This window comes from Dendrobium catenatum, unplaced genomic scaffold (assembly GCF_001605985.2).
Source record: "Dendrobium catenatum unplaced genomic scaffold, ASM160598v2 fragScaff_scaffold_1392, whole genome shotgun sequence".
In the NCBI taxonomy this organism is placed as follows: Eukaryota; Viridiplantae; Streptophyta; class Magnoliopsida; order Asparagales; family Orchidaceae; genus Dendrobium; species Dendrobium catenatum.
Genome location: NW_021319854.1, coordinates 281,702 through 307,650, shown reverse-complemented (window position 1 = coordinate 307,650; position 25,949 = coordinate 281,702). Strand labels below are relative to the sequence as shown.

General features: G+C 35.0%; 1 protein-coding gene across 1 annotated transcript; it reads left to right on the top strand.

Moving 5' to 3' along the window:
• Positions 1-6,244: 6,244 nt before the first annotated feature.
• LOC110113903 lies at positions 6,245-25,398 on the top strand. The gene is made up of 7 exons (XM_020846620.2): positions 6,245-6,567; positions 7,614-7,858; positions 9,500-10,157; positions 10,232-10,592; positions 16,455-16,549; positions 24,260-24,454; positions 24,548-25,398. The coding sequence occupies exons 1-7, from the start codon at positions 6,382-6,384 to the stop codon at positions 25,172-25,174; spliced, it is 2,367 nt and encodes a 788-aa protein (XP_020702279.1). The 5' UTR covers positions 6,245-6,381; the 3' UTR covers positions 25,175-25,398.
• The last annotated feature ends 551 nt before the right edge of the window (positions 25,399-25,949 follow it).

The following is a 25,949-nucleotide window of genomic DNA, read 5'->3' as shown; positions in this document are numbered from 1 at the left end:
AAAAAAATACATGTAAAGTCAAATGATTATATTAAATTTAACACCAACTTTTATTAAAATAAATCTTAAATTTATTAAATATTTTTTACTTTAATTCAAAATGGTATAAAATTTTGATTGATTTTATGGAGAATATATTTTTCTAAAATAATTTTAATATTTTAAGGTTGATTTTAATTAAAATATAATAGAAAATGCCTTTTCATCATACTAGCTTTGCAAAATTACATGTAAAGTCAAATGATTATATTAAATTTAACACCAACTTTTATTAAAATAAATCTTAAATTTATTAAATATTTTTTACTTTAATTCAAAATGGTATAAAATTTTGATTGATTTTATGGAGAATATATTTTTCTAAAATAATTTTAATATTTTAAGGTTGATTTTAATTAAAATATAATAGAAAATGCCTTTTCATCATACTAGCTTTGCCAAGAGCAACAGAACCAATGGATGAACAGTTACACTTCCTATCTTGGTTTGGCATTTCAAAGTTGAGCTACGATTTCTAGGTTTTCCTTCGCTGCTGCTACGCTCCTCCCCCGACAGCCGTTTGGGTGGGTTCCTTCCCCCCGGATGGAACTCTCCTCAGTAGATTTTCCTCCCCTTCCCAATGCCTCTATCCTGGGGGCTCCCCCTTCGTTGAAACCGCCCAAGTCCACTTCTTATGTCGACAACCTCACCTCCCCTAGCCTGAAACCCCATGAATTTTCGATTTCCTTCTTCACCCCCAGCCAAAAGCTTTTGTTTTCAGGATATTATTTATCTGAAGGATATGCTCTCTGGGCCCTTTTGCTCGTGGGTTACTCTATCGAACACTGTCTTACTATGAGAGGTTGCTAGCTGCTATGAAGAAGCTTTGGATCCTTAAGGTTCTCTCCCTTATCTCTCTTGTAGATGGGTTTTTCCTACTGAAATTCATCTCATTGGAAGACCTAGAAATGGTATGGACAGGAGGACCTTGGTTCCTCCTTGGTAAACCGTTCATTCTCTAGAGGTGGTCGCCTAAATTCAAATAGATAAGGGATGAATCTGCCTCTATCCGCCTTTGGATTAAAATTATCAATCTTCCCCTTGCTCTTTGGAAGCCTACTAGCATTTCTCGAATAGCTAGCTATATTGGAATTCCCCTAACTATTAATTCCCTTATTGCTAAAAGGACCAGGCTTACCTTTGCACGGGTCTATGTACAAATCTCTAAGGACTCCCCGCTACCTGAAGATATTCCTATTCAAATTGACGGAGAAGATATGGATCTTAAAGTTGTTTATGATAGGAAACCTTCCCCATGCAAAGGTTGTGGATTGTTGATTCACTCGTTTGCTTCCTTCCCCTCAAATCCCAATCCTAAATCTATCCCCCTCCCCCCAGGACTCAGGGTAGAAGTTCTTCCACAAAACCCAATGTCCGTGCCACGACCTCGAACTCCAAACCACCTCTCCACCCCTCTCTTCCTAAGCCGACTATTTCTTCGCCTGATGTAGAACGTTCCCTACCGGTAACTACCCTTAATGTGGCTGAAGGTATGCCTCCTTCCTCCTCTAGTATTGTCCTTCTCGACACCTATGTTCCCTATCCCCTCACATACATACCAAACCTCAATTTGCCATCCATTGATCCCACCCCCTTGGAGATTAGCCCTCCCCATATTTTTGTTCCTCCCTCAACTGTCCCCCTCACTAACAAGTTTTCTTTCTTGGATACTACCGAGCTTCCTTCCACATCTCAATCAATTCCTCCCCCCACCGATAACATACCTTCTTCTGAGGTGGCCTCTACTCCCTCAAGCCCTTCTTTGGGATCCTTCCTCTCTGAAGTAGACCCTCCTACCTCCAACCAAGAATCTCCCACTTCTCAGCCCCAACACAAGTCTAAAAAGCTTAAAGCCAAAACTACTAAGAAGGTAAAAGGTGCTAGACAATAATGTCTCCCTCCTCTTTTACCAGCTAGAACATTAGGGGGTTTAATAACCCCAATAAGGTTCATATGTGTAGGGACATGGTCAAATATCATAGCATTAAGCTTCTTTGTATTCTTGAAGCAAAAATTCTCATGCAAGATCTGTTGGACTCGTGGTTTGTTAATTCTCATCTTATTTTTTATAATGAAATGAGCTGCAACAATTTTAATTTCTCTTCGACTGGTAGAATTTGGATCAAATGGGATTCCTCCCAAGTGTCCTTCTCTCATATTTTCTCTTCTTTTCAAGTTGTTCATGGTATTTATTCTGAAGGCTCTTACCCTCCTATATACCTCTATGCTACTAACATTCCTGAAGATAGGAGGCTCCTCTAGGATCAGCTTAGGGATTTGGCCTCTGACCCTGGCCACCCTTGGATTATTCTTGGTGATTTCAATTGTTTTAGATTTGAGTCTGAAAAATTAGGGTAGGCTAGAGAAATTTAATAAGTTCATTTTTGACTGTGGGCTGCAGGACCTGGTCACTGTTGAATTGTTCTTTACTTGGTTCAAACAAAGGGTGGATCTCCCTATCCATATAAAATTGGATTGCATGCTTTTGAATTATGCTATGTTGGACTGTTATAACTCAGCCTTCTATAAGGTTGATCCTCCCTTGGGGTTCGACCATTCTCCCATTATTTTTGTCCCTTCCAATAACATAAAGCCTCCGATTAGGTTCAAGTATAAGAATTTTTGGAGTAATATGAATGGTTTTTGGCACTTAGTTCTTAATACCTTGAACAGGAATTATTGTGGGAGTCCTATTGCTGTTTTTTTTTTAGTCTCAAAAATCTCAAAGGTTCCCTCAAAAGGGTGAATTGGGCCTCCTCCAACCATCTTACTAGCTCAATCCTTGAGCTCAAATCTTTGCAACGTAGCCTCCTTAGTGAGCTTCAAAGCCATCCTTTGGATGTTTTCTTAAACTCCTCTATCAAAAAAGTGAATGGTTTGTTGGCTTCCTACCAGGATTTTTGGTCCTCTTGGGTCTCTCAAAGAGTTAAAGCTTCCTGGCTCTCTCAAGGAGAGGATGATTTGGGCTTTCTCTATGCCAAGATTAGGGTCAGGAAGAACAACAACTCAATTAAAGCTATCTCTACTCCCCATGATTTTTTTACTTCTCATCAGGAGGTTGCTTCTGCTATCATTGCTCACTTTAAAGATATTTACAATTCTACTAATCCCACTCTTATGCATGACTCTTCTCTTCCTGCTGGGAGTTTGGTTCCCTCCTCACTTTTCAGCACTCTGTTAGCTCTCATTTATAACGAGGAAATTAAAAGCATTATATTTGATGGGAAGTCCTCCTCCACACTAGATCCGGATGGGTTTTCTTTTCAATTCTACAAGCATTCTTGGCATCTTATTAGGCCCGATGTTTGCAAGGCAGTCAAGAGCTTCTTTAATACTAGTTATCTTACTAAAGGGGTTAAAACCACGGCTATCACTTTTATCCCCAAGTGTTCTCATGTCTCTAACATTTTGGATTTCAGGCCTATTTCTCTGTGCAATGTGTTATATAGAATTGTGGCTATGTTAGTTACAATCAGGCTCAAATCTGTCTTACCTTTTATCATCAATGATAGCCAAGCTGGCTTCATCACGAAGAGATATTCCACTGACAATACTCTATTGACAACTGAGATGTTGAAGAAATTCAAATCAAGAAGGGACTTATTTTGTGCCAAACTTGATATTAAAAAAACTTTCGACTCCCCATCGAGAGAATTCCTCTTAGAGAGACTTTTGAAAGGTTTTTCCGATTTATTCATCAAATGGATTAAAGGCTGCATAATTGATGTTTATTTTTCCATATGTATTAATGACTCTTTGGAAGGCTTTTTCAAGTCCACTTCTAGGCTTAGGCAGGGTTGCCCCCTCTCTCTGTTGCTATTTAATATTGCTATGGACGGTCTGTCTTGCTGCCTTCAGCCTACTTACTTTTCGGGCATCTGCTGTAAAGGGATCACAATTAACCACTTAATGTATGCTGACGACATTCTTGTTTTTGGGATTGCCTCCATTCTCAATGCCAAAAATCTTCAAGAAGCTCTCCACACTTTTGCAAATTCTTCTAGTCTGCTTGTTAACCTCAATAATAGTGCTATTATTTTCAATAGGAATGTCACCTTTGTTGGGGACATTTCAGCCATACTTGGGATTCACCAGCTTGAGTCCTCTTTAACCTACCTAGGGGTTCCTATTTCCCCTTACAGGCTAAAATTTTCCCATTTTCAACCCATTTGAGGAAAGTTTCTGCACTCCTTGAAGGTTGAAAAGCTAAGTTCATTTCTTTTGCGAGACGTGTCCAATACTAAAATTTACTATGGCCAATACTATATCTTACTGGATTAGGGGGTCTATTATACCTAAAGCCTGCCAAGCTTCTATTTCTAAGCTATGTGCCAAATTCCTTTACCAAGGGAACATTAATGAGAGAAAGATGTACTTAATCTCCTGGAATTATACTACTAGGCTAAAGAAATTTGTGGGGTTTGGTATCCCGTCCATTGAAGCCCTGCATTTTGGGGTCTCCTGTGCTTGTATCTGGCGCATTTTCACTAACAACATCCTCTTCAGCTCTTGGGTCTGTGCTAAGTACGGTTCACCTTGGAAGACCCCTCCTCTTTTTGCCTCCAAATTTTGTAAGCTGCTTTGCACTACTGCCCACACTATTAAACTTGTGGTTAAACTTTCTGTTTCTCCTTGCTGCCAATTCTCTATATTTTGGGATCCTTGGTGTAATGGGCATTCGTTGGCTGACTTCTCTATGGATATGAGTTGGCCCCTTTCTCTTGTCAGCGAGTTTATTATCAATGGGCATTGGTCCCTTCCTGAATTTGTCCCTGACTCTTTACGACAAATTATTTAGGAAGTTAGCATCTTGGAGAAACCAGAGCTATCATTGGACGGCTCCAATTATCCTTCACTTAAGCAGTTCTCGGAAGTTTTTTACTATCACTTGAGCAAGGTTACTTGGAACAAATTCATTTGACGCATGAAATTTTCTCTTAGGTTTTCCTGTTACGCTTGGATGGCAATTTTGGGGAAGCTTAAATGAGTCGATATCCTCATTTCTAGGGGCCTTATTGTTAATCCGATGTGCTCCTTTTGTCGCGTGTCTCTGGAATCCCATCAGCACATTTTCTTTGACTGCAATTTTTCCTTCCTGGTGCTCACTAGTTTGTTCTCAGCTTTCGATTCCTTCTGGTAAGACCGAACATCTTACATGCTTTTGATTTTCTTGATGGCATGTCTCATTACAACATATTAGAGAAACAAATTTGTTTCTTTCTCTTGAACTGCACTATTCTATCAACAATGGAGGGAAAGAAATAATCGTTGTTTCTCTAATTCTTGGTGCAGTCCCACGTCTATCATTGTGGCTATAAAAGTTGCTGTTTTGACTAAAGTTAAGAGATGGAAAAATGTGGACACGCTCAAATCAAAGTTTGATGGGTTGTTTTAGCCGTTTTGGCTACGTCTGTTTTGGTTTTGCTGGACGATGATGATACGAGTTAACTCTTGGCAGGATTTTCCGTTGCTGCCTGCTCCCATTGTGATGGTCCAGTGCCTACCAGTTTTGCTTGGCAGGCCTGTGGCAACCTGGGCTTCGTGATCACTATTCTTGCTTCGATAGTTATGAATCTAACTGATGTTTTTTGGGTTTTAAGTTAACATGTCCTTCTGAGTCTATTTTGATCTCTTCTCCTCCTGTTTTTGGGTGGGGCTGTGAGATTTCTTTTTTATGTTGTTATTTTTCTTCTTGCTTTATATGTTACTTGTAATCTTTTTTTGGGTTTAATACATGGTCTTAAGTCCCAAAATTTTCAAAAAAATAAAAAAAAAAAGTAGAAAAAATATTTTCATTATATTTCTCTCATAGTATCAACTGTCGCTCTCATTCGTACGCTATCATCCTTTTCTTTCAAGCCACAGTCAAGGTCGTTTAATTGTTTCAAAAAAAAAAAAAAATTGTAGGCATAAAATGTAGCCGTCGCTGTTGCCTCACCTGTTTGCAATTCGGTCCACCACATGCTAACCAATCAGCTAAGCGGAGCACGGACGGCTACATTGATAGAGGCTACACGGACTTTGGCTTCTAACCATCTCCAGGAAGCAACCTGCCGACCGAGGAGAAATTGGATGAACGAAACCAGTACGGAAGTCGAATCGTATCAGAACCATTTCGCTCTACTTTTTTGGGACCCGACCCTTCCCGTCTGTACTGCAGAAGATAAAACGAATAAATCACGTGCCTTTGATTCCTCGCTCGACTGATTCCTCGCTCGACTGATTCCGCAATCGCTGCGTTGAAGTAACCCTAACTCGTTCCATTCCTTCTCTGCCTCAGCGATCGCTACATATCTTCGCGAGAGGTTTTGATAGGTCCTGTACTCTACAGCCATCTCGGCGATGGCTTTCGTCACCCTTGTTCTGGGTTTCCTTCTTGGATCCCTGCTAGTTCTAGCAGCAGAGGGCTTGGCGTTGTACCTAGCCATCGTTCGGCTTCGCCGGAAGGCTTTAGCAGGGCCCGAGCCGCAGCAGGAACCTGGTGGTCTCTACTCCGAGCAGTGGCTCGCCTCCGCGAGTAATAAGCAGGTGAGCGTCGGCACATTGATCTGGATTTTGGCTGTGCAGTCTTTGCGACCCTTGTGATCGGCATTCGTCATTTTGCGCTTGTTTAGCATTATGTTTATTGTTATGTGCTTACGTGCTGGAATTTATATATATATATTTGGCCTAACTTGCTGTTACGTAATGTTTCTTTGAGCAATTTCTTGGAACCGTAAGGATGGAAAAAAGGAAACTATGAACTTTCTTGTGAGATTTGTTGATAATAAGTTGAGAATTAATATGGCTTTGAATAGCGTTAATGGCTCTTTTGGCCGGTTTGCCATTTTATAGTTCTACGCAATTGAATTATACAGTCAATTTTGTTATTAAGTTCAGTTTTATCCGAGTTAATGCATCGTTATTCTTTGTGCAACGCGTCTCACTTTGACAAACCCAACAAAATTTCAATATGTTTTTTACGTGGCATCTCAGATATATAGGAGCATCTTAGATATAAGATGAGCAAAATAATACGAGGGGATGATGAGCCACCATTAAAATTTTTTATGATTTATTGTAGTTCACAAAATTGTATTGGGTATGTGTTGGTGGATAGAGCATTTCTCTTATATTTTTCTTCCATTACATCTTCTGTCATATTGTTCATGTTCTTTATCAAGTAGCCAATGTGAGATTGAAAAGAATCTCGTATTTTACCTAAATGATAACCTTAATAGCTTGTTAGAACTCTAAATGTTTTTTGCTTAATTTGTTGTATTTGAATGGCATCTTCAAGGTGCATAAAAATTTGTGTATACATGCATAACCACTATGGATGATTCACAAGAACACGTATGCATGTTCATAGGGTCATGAGCACACATTTACACCAATATCCTCCTATCTAATGTTTGCATATCTCATTATATGATTTTTTCTAGATTATGAGGTATATTTTCTTACAAGTTTATTTTTGTGAAATTTTTATTTTTATTTTCCCTTGATGATGCAGTCTTCATCTCACATGCAGAATGTCGGTTTTTTATTTCAACTTATATATTTTCAAGCTTTTTCGTGTTTATCATAATCAGGGAATAGTTTGGTTTTTGGAGCCTGAAAATGTTCCAAAGGTTGGTTTAAATGAATCTCAAACTGGAGGACCTAAGGAGCTGAAATTGAAGAAAAGTACTGTTCAAGTACAGCCTGTAAAGAAGTATGCTAAAATCAAAGACCATTTGTTAATCTTATCTGATCTGGATGGTTCTCAAGCGACCATTAAGCTCTTTGATTGTACAATATTAGCTGTATCTTCTTCAAATTTATCTTCGAAAAAATGGTAAGCTACAAAAATTGAAGCATTTTCATCAATTTAATATTTATATAATGGATTATTATGGAAGGAAACCCTACAAACCATCCCTCATCACCGTCCCCAATATATAATTGACAAGGACATTGTTTTAACTTTTCTTATTTAAGTCTTTATGTTTATTTTTAATTATATCATTCATCTTATTTTCCCTTGCATCCCTTTGCGATTGTGCTATCACTCTGATGTAGGGACCTGACGTCAATATTTCACTTTGACAGGTGCAACATTTTATTAATTATGAATGATCATGGAACCTATGTAGGATATTCAAGGCATCTGTTTGTCGTTTGGTTGACTACTGCGAGTAATAAAAAAATTTTATTTTGTTTAAATAAAAATTTGTCCAAAAAAAATATTCGATGAAGTCCCAAATAGTCTTGTTAAAATGCTTGGGTTGCATCAAACCTCAGCAAAGATGTTAGGATTGCATTGAAGCTAAGTAGGGATGTTTGGATGGCACCCAAACTAAGTTTGAGTGCTTGGTTTGCTACCAAACTTAAGCGATCATATTCGAGTTGCAAATAAGGGAATGATGTTTGGTCTGCACTATATCTGATCATAAACTATTGAGTTGGATGTAACTTAATCATTTTTGTTTGAGTTTGGTGCAACCTAAACATCTCTACTGGTCAAATGTTTCTTCTGTTGACCAACTAAAAAATCTTCAGTTAAACCAAGGGTGTTTGTTTGACTAGAAAGTTGTTGGCTAACCAACCAAATTATGTTAGTCATCTTTGCACGAGTTTGGCACAGCCTAGGGATCTCTACTAGGTTAAATGCGTCTGGTTAGATTAAAGATTATTTTGGTTGACCATGAGTATTTTGGTTGGCATCAAAACTTTTGGCCGACCTACCAATTGACAAGGATCTTAGGTAGGACTACCTTCTCAGTAGGATTCCATTCAAGTACCTGTTATTTTCCCACGCAAGGGATCTTGTTGGAGATCCCATATGAGCCATGCATGGTACATAGGATAATGAAATCTTATTACAATTTGCAAGCTCTGTACTAATTCATGAGCAAGAGGTTTCAATATCAGCGTGATGGTGCAGTGGTGGAGGGATTGTATGGAAAAGTAGCATAGAAAAGAGTTAATAAGATAATTGAAAACAATCATAGTATTTGCATTTAATTATATTTGCAAAGAAATTGAAATTTGGGGGTTTGAATACCAAACTCAAACAAAATATATCCTTATTCGCAAAGATTGTACGCTAGAAGGTGAATTTTACAAGTTTCCATCAACTAAGACCATTAACTTTTCCTTCTTCTTGAACATTTCATTTGGTACTTGTGAACTCTGAACCATCAACTCTGGGCGCAGATGGATTATTTGTACTCCATCATTTCTTTGAAACAGAAATAATCAATTTTAAATTGTGTAGTCGTAGTTGACGAAGACATTTCATTTCATGCTTATTATGCTTTCTGAAATCTGTCTGTTTGTTTAAATTATTTTAGAAGTGCTTGACATCATTGACTTTAATCTAAAAAGTCATAACATATCATCATTATTAACCTTATCACAAGTATTTAGGGGCAGCTTGATTATCCTAAGAAATACTTTTTTGAAAATCTAATATTGCTCAATAATTCTGCAACAGGGCCAAAAGGTATCCCCTTAGGCTGGAAAGCAAGAGTTCAACAGTTTATGATGGAAGCAAAACATATTACTTGTATTTTGATACTGCTTGGGAGAAAGAATCTTGGTGCAAAGCTCTTCGTCTAGCTTCCTCACGTGACAATAAATTGATAAATTGGTATGCTCAAATAAGCAAGGAGTTCAACTTCTATCTGGCATCATTTAGTGCTGAATTCCCTTCATTTCTAAAACCTTCTGCCTTGCATGGAGAGATTGTAGAGAAAACTATTAGGGTTGATGGGTCATCAACTTATTCGAAGGCTCGCTTTTTTTTTAAAAAGCTAACCAAGAAAGCTTCAAAGAGTGGCGTTGAAAGTAGAGCAAATCCAGTTTTATCATCTACACGTGATACCAGAAAGACCGCTGAGAAGTTAGTCACACTGAATGACGTGACATTATCTGAAGGATCTGTAAAAAGCCCTTTAGAAGACAAATATTCTAGCAGCTCCTTTCAAGACGTGCATTTAAGCAATAAGGGTCCCATCATGTCTGATGCAGCATTTGATGATAAGCTTTTTGGTGATGATGGCACTTTGTGCTGGAATTTGTTATTGTCACGGCTGTTTTTTGATGCAAAAAGAAGTGCTGAACTGAACAGTTTAGTGAAATCCCGCATCCAGGTAGCCTTTTTTATTTCCAGTCATTTTACTTCTCAATCTAGAATTCAACCCTTACATCTTAGTTCTTCCGGCAGAAAACATTGTCTAATATGCGAACGCCTAGCTACATTGGTGGAATTACATGTACAAGCATAGATCTTGGAAATCTTCCACCTTATATTCATAAAATTAGGGTTCTTCCCATGGATTTGACGGAGGTTTGGGCAGTGGAGTTTGACATCGAATATTTGGGTGGTTTACTCTTGGACATTGAAACAAGGATTGAAGTTTGTGAACCAGAGCTGCAGGAAGAGTTCATCAATGCTAGCTCAGAACCAAGTTATAATGAAGAGACATCCAGTCTTCTTGAGGGCATTGAATACTACAGCAATCAATTAAATTCGTCTGCCTGCTTATCTGATCAATTAGATGAAAAAGATGAAGAGGGTGAAGTAGGTATGTTAAGATACATGAGCGCATCAACATAATTAATTTGCACAATTTTAATTTCATCTTTTAGCTTTCTAGCTTAGATACTTCAGAGATATATGAACAGTTTTAAACTAACATTACAACTTTTTATTGTTTGTGCTTAATATATAAATCGAAGCCATAAACTATATTTTTTCTTCTCATGTCTTATCCCATTTTCTGACCGTCACCACTTCATCATCGTTACTGTGATCACTCAATATCCTTGGGTCCAGTTCACGTCTTGCATATTTGGCTCCTTTAAAAGACATTGAGACTGGCCTGCTGCCGAACAAAATTTTCCAGTAGTAGTAGTTACCTAAACTTAGCCGGTATTTCAGTCTCTTCTGATTTAGCTTGTTACCTAAACGTAGCCTGTTACCCACTTTCACTCTCAGAATAAAAATCTCACACTGCTACTAAGCGATTATACAGTAAAAAGAAATTCTTTTGGATTAGAACTGTAGCTAAGCCATAATTTTTTATTTTTCTGTAATGCATACATTAAAATATGATTAAACGGGTTTCAGTGTCATGCCCACAGCCAGTTAACCAACTTTTGTGCTGCTGACGTTAGAAAAAAAACAAACATGCCCTTATCCTGTAAATCTTATCAGCTCTCTGAGCCTCCTCGCATTCTGCATGTCTTGCCAGCATTCCGAGTCTCCTCTACTACGCATAATCATATTACTGCAGAAGACATGCTAGCCCAATAGGTTCTTCATAGCTATCCTCATTTATTCTGAACTTATGATTTACTTACTCAGCAACAATTTCTTCCCTGATAATGATTGGCTCAAGATTCTGTTTAGCATCACATATTTCATATATGTTTTAGACTTAAAGATATTTATGGTATTAGGCGTCTATATACTTTGAGTACCAAACTTTCTTAACAACATTATGTTTGCTGCAATAGCCCAATTTACAGTTCACCTAATTCATGAAGTTTTTTCATATGTCTGGATTAGTAAATGTTGTGCAAACAAAAAGCAATTTCTGGAGGTGTCGTTTTGTCTACTCATTAGTAAAAAAATTTCATAAATTTACTCTAGAGAAAATGACCAAAATGGTTCATTGACTCTCTATAAAAGACTAAATAGTTCCCAACTATGTTAAAGGAATGTTTTGGTCCCTCAATTCTTTAAAGAAGAACCAAAATAGTCCCACCATGGAATTGATTTGATTCTTCTTTAAGACTTGAGGGATCAAAATGATCCTTTAATACAGTTGGGGACTATTTTGGTCTATAAAAAATCGAGGGATCATTTTGATAATTTTTTTAGTTCTGTCACACAATATGCCTGTTGCATTCCGCCACTTTAACCATCCAACTTCAATTCTACTGATAATATTCCCATCTATTTCATCATCTCTTTGAACACTAGACCCAATTTATCTAAAATTTGCACTCTTTTAAATGACTTGATCACCCAATGTCATAATCCCATTAATAGATCTATTAGTACTAAAATCTCTCAATGTATTTGGTTTTATCTACTTAAGCGAAAAGCTTTAAACTCTAAGGTTGACCTCCATAATTCAAGTTTTTCATCAACTCCATCTATAGGCATATCAACAAGAATAATATCATCAATTACAAAAATCATACACCAAGGATAGAGGTCTATCCTTTTGCAAATATCTAGTAAGAACATACATGACTAAGTCAAAAAGATATTGAAATAGGAAAGTACTTTGTCAAATCACATTGTGTTTGAACACAAGCAACAACTCTTATATGCATATCTTTACTGACTTGAATATAAACTTTATCAACTCTTTTTCTTTTCTAAAACTCTTTAGAGTACTTCTCTTGAAACTTTATCAAATATTTTCTCTTTAAATCAATAAGTATCATATATAAATCCTCCTAACACTCTCTATACTTCTCCATCAAATCTCTCAACATATGTATGGTTTTTAGGGATGTTATAATTTCATTGTTAAATATAGTTCATCTATTGTTAACGTAGGTTCATGGTTTAAAATTGTGCAATATGAGGCTCGCCTTGAGGCCCGCCTTTGCGCAATTCCAGTAAATAAAAATCTCACACTGCTACTAAGCGATTATACAGTAAAAAGAAATTCTTTTGGATTAGAACTGTAGCTAAGCCATAATTGTTTTTTTTTTTCTGTAGTACATACATCCAAATATGACTAAATGGGTTTCAGTGTCATGCCCACAGCCAGTTAACCAACTTTTGTGCTGCAGACGTTAGAAAAAAACAAACATGCCTTTGTCCTGTAAATCTTATCAGCTCTCTGAGCCTCCTTGCATTCTGTATGTCTTGCCAGCTTTCCGAGTCTCCTCTACTACGCATAATCATATTACTGCTGAAGACATGCTAGCCCAATAGGTTCTTCATAGCTATCCTTATTTATTCTGAACTTATGATTTTCTTACTCAGCAACAATTTCTTCCCTGATAATGATTGGCTCAAGATTCTGTTTAGCATCACATATTTAATATACTTTTTAGACTTAAATATGTTTATGGTCCTAGGCGTCTATATACTTTTAGTACCAAACATTCTTAACAAAATTATGCTTGCTGCAACAGCCCAATTTACAGTTCACCTAATTCATGAAGTTTTTTTCGTTATGTCTGGATTAGTAAATGTTGTGGAAACAAAAAGCAATTTCTGGAGGTGTTGTTTTGTCTACTCTTTAGTAAAAAAAATTCATAAATTTACTCTAGAGAAAATGACCAAAATGGTTCATTGACTCTCTATAAAAGACCAAATAGTTTCCAACTATGTTAAAGGAATATTTTGGTCCTTCAATTCTTTAAAGAAGAACCAAAATAGTTCCACGATGGAATTGATTTGATTCTTCTTTAAGATTTGAGGGATCAAAATGATCCTTTAATATAGTTGAGGGCTATTTTGGTCTATAAAAAAATCAAGGGATCATTTTGATCATTTTTCCAGTTCTGTCACACAACATGCCTGTTGCATTCCTCCACTTTAACCATCCAACATGAATTCTACTATTATTATTCCCATCTATTTCATCATTGCTTTGAACAATGTGCACTCTTTTCAATGACTTGATCACCCAATGTCATAATCCCACCAATAGATCTGTTAGTACTAAAATCACACTCAATGTATTTGATTTTAGATCTACTTGAGCGAAAACCTTTAAACTCTAAGGTTGATCTCCATAATTCAAGTTTTTAACTCCATCTATAGGCATATCAACAAAAAGAATATCATCAACAAAAATCATACACCAAGGTCTATCCTCTTGCAAATATCTAGTAAGAACATACATGACTAAGTCAAAAAGATATGGGCTTAAAGTTGATCCTTGATGTAATCCAATTGAAATAGGAAAGTACTTTGTCAAATCACATTATGTTTGAACACAAACAACAACTCTTATATACATATCTTTAATGACTTGAATATAAACTTTATTAACTCTTTTTTTTCCCCTAAAACTCTTTAGAGTACTTCTCTTGAAACTTTATCAAATATTTTCTTTAAATCAATAAATATCATATATAGATCCTCCTGACACTCTCTATACTTCTCCATCAAATCTCTCAACATATGTATGGTTTTGATAGGAAATACTTGGATTTCCAAGTGTTTCTCACCAAAACCAAGTAGATCCAATGTAAAACTGCTGTCCACAGCAGAAAAACAGCCAAAAACAGTAGGAAAGCAGGGAAAAACTGCAGAAAAAGGACCGGCTGGACCGGTCTAACAGGTTTTCAGGGATGTTATAATTTCATTGTTATATATAGTTCATTTATTGTTAATGTAGGTTCATATAAAAATGGTTTTATCATAGTTGCCAATAAAAAGAACTTGTGGCTATAGCCATTTGAAAAGAAATCAACTCATAAATAATCATATAAATAATAAGGTCAGAATTGAGAGATGGCTAAACTATTATTATCGAAATCAATTTTAACAGAATTGAAAACTCATAGAAGTTGTATAAATAGTAAACATTCACATTAAGAATATGTAAAAATGATGTTAAAAGAGTACTTGCATTCAAATCATAGCAGGAGGAAATCTAAAGTAACATGTGTAAAAATGTAACTCAGAGAGTTAACTTCAAAATGTAATTAAGTTATTAAACGAAAAGACATAAGCGTAGTGGGAATAACATTTACAGTTTAATATAATAAATCTTATTCGACAAAGTTGACTGTAAATTAAATTGAATGACATATATGTTACAAATTATGAAAGCATGAAAGATATTTAAAAAAACTATAACAAGTGTCTATATACGTAGAACCCACAACATTAGTATCATTTTATCTTATTTTGATATACAAGAAATAACAGAAATGTTTATTGATCGTAAAATAAGAAAATTTATGTCAACTGTTGGAGAAATTATTCTGTACGGAGGCCGGACGTAGAATGCCGTCCGAAGGCTAACAAGAATGCTCCACATCAGCGGTATTGAGCAGCTGTATTGAGCGGTACTGAGCTGCGGTACCGAGCGAAGGGGTGATGTGGTGCATTCTGGTTGGTCTCCGGACCGCGTTCGACTTCCACACAAAATAATTAATCCAACTGTTAAGGCTCACATCAACAAATCACTACAAAACATCCAAAACTCATTCATTTTAGAATATAAGCTAAAATTGGGTCTCTATAGTTAAGCATAAAATTAACTTAAAAGGCATGTTAGGCATGAGAAATTTAGCAAAAGGCAAACATACAGAAGTTTGCGCATTAAGCAAGTGATGAATAGTGTTTTATAATAAGAAATGTGTTGGCATGAATCAGTTCTAGGAATGGAAAAATATGAAGAAATCATGAATCTTATATAAAGTATGACAAGGATATAAAAACTGATAAATAAAATGACAAAAGTTATCATAAAATGAGTACTATAAAGGCAAAAATAAATATAGTAAAAATTGTATTGTAATAACATTTCCAAAATTTTCAGATCCAACAAATTCTCTAACAAAATATTTAAGCAGGATGAACCCTCATTAAAATTCAAACAAATTAAAAAAATTTAATCATTTTAACCCTTTCAGCGCCTCAACCACCCTCATGCTCTCACCCAACTACCCATTCTCATTTGATGTCACCCTCTTCTACTCAAATCTCTTATGTTTTATCTTACTTTTTTGCTTTTTGTTTTGTGTGAAAAGATGAAAGAAAATGAAGTAGAGTGTCTTAATGAATCAATTACAACTAACAAGTTGGAGTCATTGAGCTTCTCCTGAACCACACATTTACCCCCTCTCACGTTGGCCTACCTTTCCTCTCCTAGTTGTCTCTTTCCCTTTCTCTTTCCATTTCTCTTATTCTTACTCTCTTTGTCTCTCTCTCCCATCCTCTCGCTCCCTTTCCCTTTGTTGATCTTTCTTTTTTTATTCTCAGGCAATAAGGGGCACTGCTAAAGATTGCTGGGCAAAATTAAAGGTGCTTATTTTCAATGCACTACAATCTCACTCACTCTCTCTCTCTCTCTCTCTCTATACATATATGCTAAGATTGCACAAATATCTTTCCTGAAGCACATTTTCAATAGTAGAAACAAGTTTTTGATATTTAGAATAAAGTTTATTACACGTGCGTGCTTATTTGCTAATTAAGAGGTATGCCTGTATATTTTTTGTTTTAATCTTTACATCTGAATGTTAATCCACACATGGAGATTTAGCCTTCTCGCTCATGTATTAGAGTTGAATCACCATCTGCAGCAATTGAAAGTTGAAACTAGATTTAATATTAAGGGAAATAGTTTATGATGGAAGCTTACATTTTTGACAAAGTAGAAGGCATTAACATGCATTGCTGCATGCTAAATCTATTTATGGGATTTTTCCTTTTCTTAATTTCTCTCTGTTTTTAGATTGCTCGAAACAACCAAAGATCTCAACTCCTGGGTTAGTTAACAAATCAAAATGGAAGACTATTCTACATACTATTGCCGAACAAGTTTCACAGGTATGTAATAAACTGGGATTTTTTTTTCAGAAAATGTTTAATTTGTTATACTATGTGAATAAACCATTTTGGTTGATTATAAAGAAACTGTGAGGGGTAGCTGAGCTATCTAGTAATGAATGTTTTAGTTAGATTTTTGTGACTGAATTGATCTGTGCAGCTTGAGATATTATTAGATATTATGTTCTATTTTTTAACATTTTTTTTTATTTGAAGGAGGTAAGAGCAATTTAGAAGCTAAAAATGATGCAAGTACATTCAGGTTTAGGATTCCTATTCAACTAGATGGCGTATTTCATAAAAGTGCATAATTCGAATTGGAAATTAAAAATTCTAAAAGAGTACTAATTAAATTTTTTTCTTAAAGAGTTGTATTTTTAGATTGCTTATTTGATTCATTAACTATAATAGACATAATTGATTTAGTTCAATATTTAGGCATAGGTTAAATTTTCAGGGGATGTTCATGCTCTAATATTCAGTTGTTCTTTCAAACTTCATTTTTCACTCTTTTTAAGCATAGGTTCAAGTCCATGAACATTGTCTAATGTAGGTGCAAATTTAGATTCAATAATATCATATGTTCATATTATAATTGCAAATCATTTTTTGTATCTGGTTCATCATCTTGAGAATATTTATTAATTACATTTTTCTTCAGTAATATTAGATTCCTTCATGCTTGTACAGGGAAATGTCTTATGTTGAAAATTTAGTCCCACTTGCATTGCGCTCAAAGGACAAATTGAACTCTGCCAAAAATTAACAGAAAATTGAAATTTTATTAAACCAAAATTCATTGTTACGTACCTTCTGTTTTGATATATATGAACTTTAATTCTCTCTGTTTGTTACCTCCTTGTTCAGACGTCACAAGCCATATGAGATCAGATGTAGCGGAGGTTAACTAAAGACCTTAGAACTCCACAATAAACCAGATAAGTATGGCAGTGGAAAAGTGGGATGACTCATGACTTAACCATTGAACATATTTGATATCATGGGAAATAGTGACCACAGATTAAGCCAAGCACGAGAATATCAAAATTTTCTATAGGAACCATGTTACAATAGTCAATCTAACATTATAAAAACCTAGCACTTACGATAGAACCAATGAATCTTCTTGCAAATGGAACTAGTGAACCCTATTGCAAGCCAATGAATCGATGATTGAACTATCCAGCATTTAAACCCAAGCCAGAGAATCCAAAAGTTAAGAGAGCACTTCCCTTTCTCATGTGCATGATTACATACATGATTGAACTAAATGACATTAAATTGAAAGCAAAAAAATAAAACTTGTAATACTGAACTGACTACAACGTTATTAAGATATGTTATTTGCTGGCAGTTTCAACGAGTGTAAACTTATAGATCTCCATAAAAACTTTATAAAGGCTTGAAGTCAATGTGAAGATTTCACTGTATAAGGAACATCGAGGTCTAGTACATATAGAAAAGAAAAATTCAAGTTGTACTTCTTGGGTGACAAGTAAAAGCTAGCCTTGTTTTCTAGTTCTTACAAATTTAGTAACTAAATTTTTTTTTACTCATTTATTAGTTATTAACCATCCAATATGAACTGTATATTGATTCTTTACTACGATAGTGATAATTCTGACTGGAAGACAAGCTGCATTTAAAAGATTAATGTAAATTGGAGAAAAATTATGTTTGCATCTGCTGATCTCGTCTTTCCCGCAATGTTTCATGGAAAAAGTTTCCTCCTTTGATAGTGGTATGAAAGCGGAAAGTATCGAGTAAGAAAGTACATATTTCTGAAAACTTTAAGATGAATTTATTTGATTAGTTGGTCCAATTAAATTCAGTTGTAAATTTGAAAGAGCTCTGATTGGAGAGATTTTCCTAAACTGTACATCATCCTACAACAATTATGGATCTCTTTTTATCTGATATCAACTTGGTAAGTTGTTGTTCCCCTCAAATATATATATATATATTCTTCTTAGCACGTGTGAACCTGATTTGCCTTCATTTTGTGGGCATTCATCTGAAGAAATTGATTAGTAACCACACTAAACTTGAAGCCAATTGATTGGCACCGTAAAATGTTGCATTAAAATGTTTCCATGACAGGATCTTGGCTATTGATCTTTAAACTTTCATTGAGAAGAGAGATCTGCTCTTCATCCAGAATTATTTTATATTTCACTGGCATTTGTATGGTCCTATCAATATTGAAAGTGCCATTGGAGGCATAAACCTCACCTATTTCGACTCTTCTTCAACACCATCACATGTTTCCCATGATGCTTTTGTGCACTCTGCGTGGTGGACATTTTGTTTATGGTATTATTGGCACCATCATTTTGTCAACATCTTCAACTAGTTGCAAGTGTTGATATTATGCTTTCCTATTTATCCCAATCAAAGGTCTTGAAAGAAGCTTTGCATGCTCAACTTGATTTGCATGGGCCACTCAAATGTTACAATGATTCTAGTCAAATGAATTGTTGATTGAGGAAATAAATACGAGTTGAAGAGGTATATTTTGTTTTTCTTTAGATAGAGTTTAGTTAAGATTTTATATTATCCATGTATTAGTTTGTGCATAATTCTTTTGTCAATTGATCAACTAACATGATTCCCGTTGAGATTGTCGGTGGTTATCATATGCTAAAAATCCTGGAGACTTTGTTGAGTTACCTCTTAATCATTGTCTAATTAGTTTGCAGTATTATTTTCATTTTTTATAGTTACAGGTTTATTTCAGTTGAAACCCGGGCCTGACAAAAAAGAAGTTTTGAGTTGGTTTCTTGCATTTTAGCGAAAACTCTGGAAGTTCGTTGATGATTGTATGCTTGATATAGAACTTTGTTAAAACTCTTTCACAAATGCAGAATCATATCATAATATTTTATCCCTCTCCTAGCCAACTTTCATTAGTGCTGTTCAATTGAGTTCCACCCCTAGGACAAATTCATCTAGGGAACACATCCAAATCATTATTATAGTGGCTTGAGGTATATAAAAATTATAAATAGAAAGCTTATAAACAGAGTTATATTATTGAGTGTTGATATTCCATGGGATAGTCCAATCTTTCGAACTCCATTTTTTACTATTTTTTAAGCATAGTTTCAAGTCCATGAACATAGTCTAATGTAGGTGCAAATTTATATTCAATAATATCATATGTTCATATTATAATTGCAAATCATTTTTTGTATCTGGTTCATTCTCTTGAGAATATTTATTAATTACATTTTTCTTCACTAATATTAGATTCCTTCATGCTTGTACAGAGAAATGTCTTATGTTGAAAAATTAGTCCCTCATGCATTGCGCTCAAAAGACAACATTGAACTCTGCCAAAATTTACAGAAAATTGAAATTTTATTAAACCATAATTCATTGTTACATACCTTCTGTTTTGATATATATGAACTTTAATTCTCTCTGTTTGTTGCCTCCTTGTTCAGACGTCACAAAAAAGCCATATGAGCTCAGATGTAGCTGAGTTTAACTAAAGACCTTATAACTCCACAATAAACCATTTAAGTATGACAGTGGAAAAGTGGAATGACTCATGACTTAACCATTGAACATATATGATATCATGGGAAATAGTGACCACAGATTAAGCCAAGCACAAGAATATCAAAATTTTCTATAGGAACCATGTTACAATAGTCAATGAACCCTCTTGCAAATGGAACTTGTGAACCCTATTGCAAGCCAATGAATTGATGATTAAACCATCCAGCATTTAAACCCGAGCCAGAGAATCCAAAAGTTAAGAGAGCACTTCCCGTTCTCATGGGCATGATTACAGACATGATTGAACTAAATGACATTAAATGAAAAGCTAAAAAATAAAACTTTAAATACTAAACTGACTAAAACGTTATTAAGATCTGTTATTTGCTGGCAGTTTCAACGAGTGTAAACTTATAGATCTCCATAAAAACTTTTGTAAAGGCTTGAAGACAATGTGAAGATTTCACTTGTATAAGAAACATCGAGGTCTAGTACATATAGAAAAGAAAAATTCAAGTTGTACTTCTTGGGTGACAAGTAAAAGCTAGCCTTGTTTTCTAGTTCTTACAAATTTAGTAACTAAATATATTTTGACTCATTTATTAGTTACTAAGCATCCAATATGAAGTGTATATTGATTCTTTACTACGATAGTGATAGTTCTGACTGGAAGACAAGCTGCATCTAAAAGATTAATGTAAATTGGAGAAAAATTATGTTTGCATCTGCTGATCTCTGTCTTTCCAGCAATGTTTCATGGAAAAAGTTTCCTCCTTTGATAGTGGTATGAATGCGGAAAGTATCAAGTAAGAAAGTACATATTTCTGAAAAATTTAAGATGAATTTATTTGATCAGTTAGTCCAATTAAATTCAGTTGTAAATTTGAAAGAGCTCTGATTGGAGAGAGATTACTAAACTGTACTTCATCCTACAACAATTATGGATCTCTTTTTATCTGATATCAACTTGGTAAGTTGTTGTTCCCCTCAAATATATATATATATATTCTTCTTAGCACGTGTGAACCTGATTTGCCTTCATTTTGTGGGCATTCATCTGAAGAAATTGATTAGTAACCTCACTAAACTTGAAGCCAATTGATTGGCACCGTAAAATGTTGCATCAAATTGTTTCCATGACAGGATATTGGCAATTGATCTTTAAACTTTCATTGAGAAGATAGATCTGCTCTTCATCCAGAATTATTTTATATTTCACTGGCATTTTTATGGTCCTATCAATATTGAAAGCGCCATTGGAGGCATAAACCTCACCTATTTCCACTCTTCTTCAACACCATCACATGTTTCCCATGATGCTTTTGTGCACTCTGCGTGGTGGACATTTTTATTATGGTATTATTGGCACTATCATTTTGTCAACATCTTCAACTAGTTGCAAGTGTTGATATCATGCTTTCCTATTTATCCCAATCAAAGGTCTTGAAAGAAACTTTGCATGCTCAACTTGATTTGCATGGGCCACTCAATGTTACAATGATTCTGGTCGAATGAATTGTTGATTGAGGAAATAAATACGAGTTGAAGAGGTATATTTTGTTTGTCTTTAGATAGTGTTTAGTTAAGATTGTATATTATCCATGTATTAGTTTGTGTATAATTCTTTTGTCAACTGATCAACTAACATGATTCCCGTTGAGATTGTCGGTGGTTATCATATGCTAAAAATCCTGGAGACTTTGTTACATCTTAATCATTGTCTAATTAGTTTGCACTATTGTTTTCATTTTTTATAGTTACAGATTTATTTCAGCTGAAACCCGGGCCTGACAAAAAAAGAAGTTTTGAGCTGGATTCTTGCATTTTAGCGAAAACTCTGGAAGTTCGTTGATGTGTATGCTTGATATAAAACTTTGTTAAAACTCTTTCACAAATGCAGAATCATATCATAATATTCTATCCCTCTCCTAGCCAACTTTCATTTGTGCTGTACAATTGAGTTCCACCCCTAGGACAAATTCATCTAAGGAGCACATCTAAAATCATTATTATAGTGGCTTGAGTTATATAAAAAATATAAATAGAAAGCTTATAAACAGAGTTATATTATTGAGTGTTGATATTCCATGGGATAGTTCAATATTTAATGTTGGCTTATGGAACTTTATATCATAATTCACCTGTGATGACCTGAATTTTTCTGAAACTTCTTTTTTGGATTTCAATTCCTTATCTTTAATCTAAGATAATTTTAAATGTTTAGATTATAAACCCAAATTAGGAATGATGATGAATACATCATCTCATCGGACGGGAAGACCTCTAATGATTCTTGGGTTGCTTGGCAGAGCTTCAAGAACTTTGTCCAAACATATTGAATGGCAATCAGTAACATTATTCACAAAGTTAAATGCATCCAAACCAACGAGAGGTGACATGGTGCTCAAAGTCTACAATCGTCAACAATGCAAATTAGTTGTGATGTGTCCTTATAAATTTATTGCGTGATAATGTAGTGAGTCTTCTATATATTTGAGTTTTTTGCATGCAATTTTTTCGGTGTTGTCTATGATCTTCACACCTTATGGTCTATCAATTTTATATTCGTTGGACCATAAGGCAAGTCTATACGAGCATTTCATAACTTGTACCACACCATTAACAAATCACGTATAGTATGATGACAAAGATGGTCTTTGTTTTGATTTTAGTTGGCTGAATGTAAGGTGAACTTGCAGCATTTTTTACAATGTGATATGCTCTCTACGTGATTCATGATATAAATTTAAGGTTACCTTAATCTGAGTTTAAGATAACTTAAGCATGCCAATGCATATCATATGATATGTTATACACCATTGGTCTTTGTCTTGAATTATATGGTCTATTTCATCCTAATGTACAATACTGTCTAACAGTATTTTCCTAGATTGTGAGGTCGCTTCTTAGAAGTTCCCCAGTTTCAAAAATTATCCTCCAATACAGAGTTTGTTAGTTTCTTGGATAATATTAAGCAGGGTAATATCTATTAAAAGTAGACACTCTTTTTATATTTGGATCATGGAATGATTATCTAGTAAAAAAATTATTTTGGTTTTGAAGTACTCTACTTTATTTCAAGTCTGATGCTTTAAGAGGAGTTGATGGAATAGTGTTATCCAATCGGTTCTTATTTCCTTGGATTCATTTCCATCTCCCAATGTACTAAATTTTCTATTTTCTTACTTATTGATTGGGATTGTATGTTTTAGATTTATTCAAACCTTCACGATTGCATAAAGTCTGGAGTGCCCATTCTGTTTTTATGATCATAAATTTTCTGTGATGAGGAATCCTTCACCAATTTCATGTGATATTGATTCTTATTCTTTAGTTTACATCGTAGTAGTAAACACGTATCTGTGTTAGCTTGCTTCCAGACGATCTTTATATGTTAATTCATGTTTTTTTTTTCTTGCATCAGAACACAAGAAAATCCTCATTCTAGTTCTCTGTGTACATTACATTGCATTTTCATATGCAAATCCTAGACCTAAATAGTCCTTCCACCAACATATATTCTCAATTGTTCATGATCTATCTGTAGATTTGACTTTCTAAATCTTCACAACAGGCGTAATAGTATTTGGTTAAGCTATATAGTTAACTGCTGACCTATGGTGATGATGGAATCAGAGATTGTGAACGATTCTCGTCACCCTATATCTATCTTTAAGATGTTAGTTTGTCGCATGGAAGAAGTAGTAACCTTTTTTTTATTGAAACATGAAACTAAACGTTGATGGCGATGCTTGCATTCAGAAGTGAAATGGCTTCCTTTGAAATTTTATTCTGTTACTTTATTACCATAAGGAAGAGTCTAGATCATGCCTAGTAGTATTTAATTAAGCTCTCTAGGATGTAAATGATGCTCTTTAGTGATCATATAAATAGTAAATTGTTATATGTCAATAATGATGACAGTTTTGATTAGGGAATGTAAACTTGTTCTGTCAATACCGTGGTGTATCATGCACAAGAAGTATTAATTTTGCTGTTTGGTGGAGCAGCTTCCTTCTGGTAGTTAAATCATCTAATTTTATCCTTTAGTGATGATGCCACCACTTAATGTTCCTTCATCTTCTGTAATTTAGCCTTCTCATTTTATTATGCTCGAACTTATTTTAGTTCAAGTATCCAAAGCAATGTGAGCTTCTCACTCTGTATTTTTTCCGATTTGTTTGTTCTCTCTCTTTGGCATTTAAGGTGCCCCTTTCCTTAGCCATAAGAATTGCATGCCTCCGAGGAACACTGCGCTTGCATATACGACCACCACCTTCTGATCAGTTATGGTTTGGATTCACATCAATGCCTGATATAGATTGGCACTTAGAATCTTCCATTGGAGAACGAAAAATCACAAGTACTCACATTGCTTTGCTCATGGGAAATCGGTTTAAGGTACCAAATACTCGCTCTTTCAAAGAATGCATGATTGTTGATAAGTATCAATACTTGAATCAATTTTTTTGTTTTTGTTTTTTCTTATGACAGGCTGCAGTTCGTGACAGTTTGGTACTTCCAAATTGTGAAAGCATATGCATTCCCTGGATGTTGGCAGAAAAGGATGATTGGATTCCTCAAAAGGTTGCTCCTTTCGTTCGGATAAGCCAGGAAGCCATGAATATGAGTATGCCTAGATCTGATTCAAATGATCTAAAAACAAAGCCCAGTGGAACTAAAACTAGTTACTCTGATGATAAAAGTGAAAAAGTAAAGGATGTAGTTTATGTACATAAGGCATCTGATGAAGATGCTCTGAAGTCTGCCTCTTCCCACACTGAAACCGGCAAATCGACATCGGTTTCTTCGAGCGGCGCATATAATGGCGATACGCGATCGGACACGAGCGCCAGCGAGGAATTGTTGGCTCCATTACTGAGAATGGATGGGGTACAGGAGGGCAGGGTGGATTCTTCTAGGACAGCCTCACCTGGGTCGACAATGGAGAACCCATCAACCTTTCCTGAAGAGGATGCAAAGCCAAAAAGGGTGGGCAGGCGAGCTAGAATGATGGATCTAGGAAAGAAAGTTGGGGAAAAGATAGAAGAAAAGAGACGGAATCTTGAGGAAAAGAGCAGGCATATTGTTGAAAAAATGCTGGAAAATTCCAAATCTTGAAATGATCTATACTTTGCTTCTTTGCAAGGGTCAAGCAATTGTTTCTCTGTACAGACTGTATCAGGATGAACTGTAACACTAGTTTCGTCATTATAATCTTTTAGCCGTACTAATAACGGGTCCATTGTGGTACATTATTTCAGGTTTTGTAGATGAGCCTATGTTTATTAACCAAATGAAGTGATAGGCTTCTTGAAGAGTCAAGAAGATGAGAAGTTGGAGGAGAAAGGAAAATTAGAAATTTTTTATTTCATGTTAAGGTTTCGTTTGGGACGGCTTTCTTACTGCTTCTAAAAGCACCTTACTAGTACAAAAATTTTTATATTTGTGCAAGAAAGCTGTTTTTAGAAGTAGTAAGAAAACCGTCCCAAACAAAACCAAAATCTTCAGATCTAAAGGAGTATTTATAATACTTAGGTAGGTCAACATGTTACTAAAAAATTGGTTTGCTTAAAACTAACAAAAGAAAGAGTAAACTATTGCTATATTACATATGTGGACGCATTGGGAAAATGCCCTTAAATTTATAATATATTTTGTCAAAATGTTGTTGTTACTTGCGAGTTGTGTATTGTGTTTGTTACTTCTTTGGTAGACTTTTATAGCTTTAGGGTTATTTTGTTATATTTGTAGTTCATATTTTGCATTTGGATTGTACAATTTTTTGATTCAATAAAATATGTTGTTGTTTAGCACTCCTGTTTCCTTCAAAAAATAAGTCTTGAAGATTGAGGTTTTGTTTGGGACAATGTTTTTACTACTAAAACCATATTTT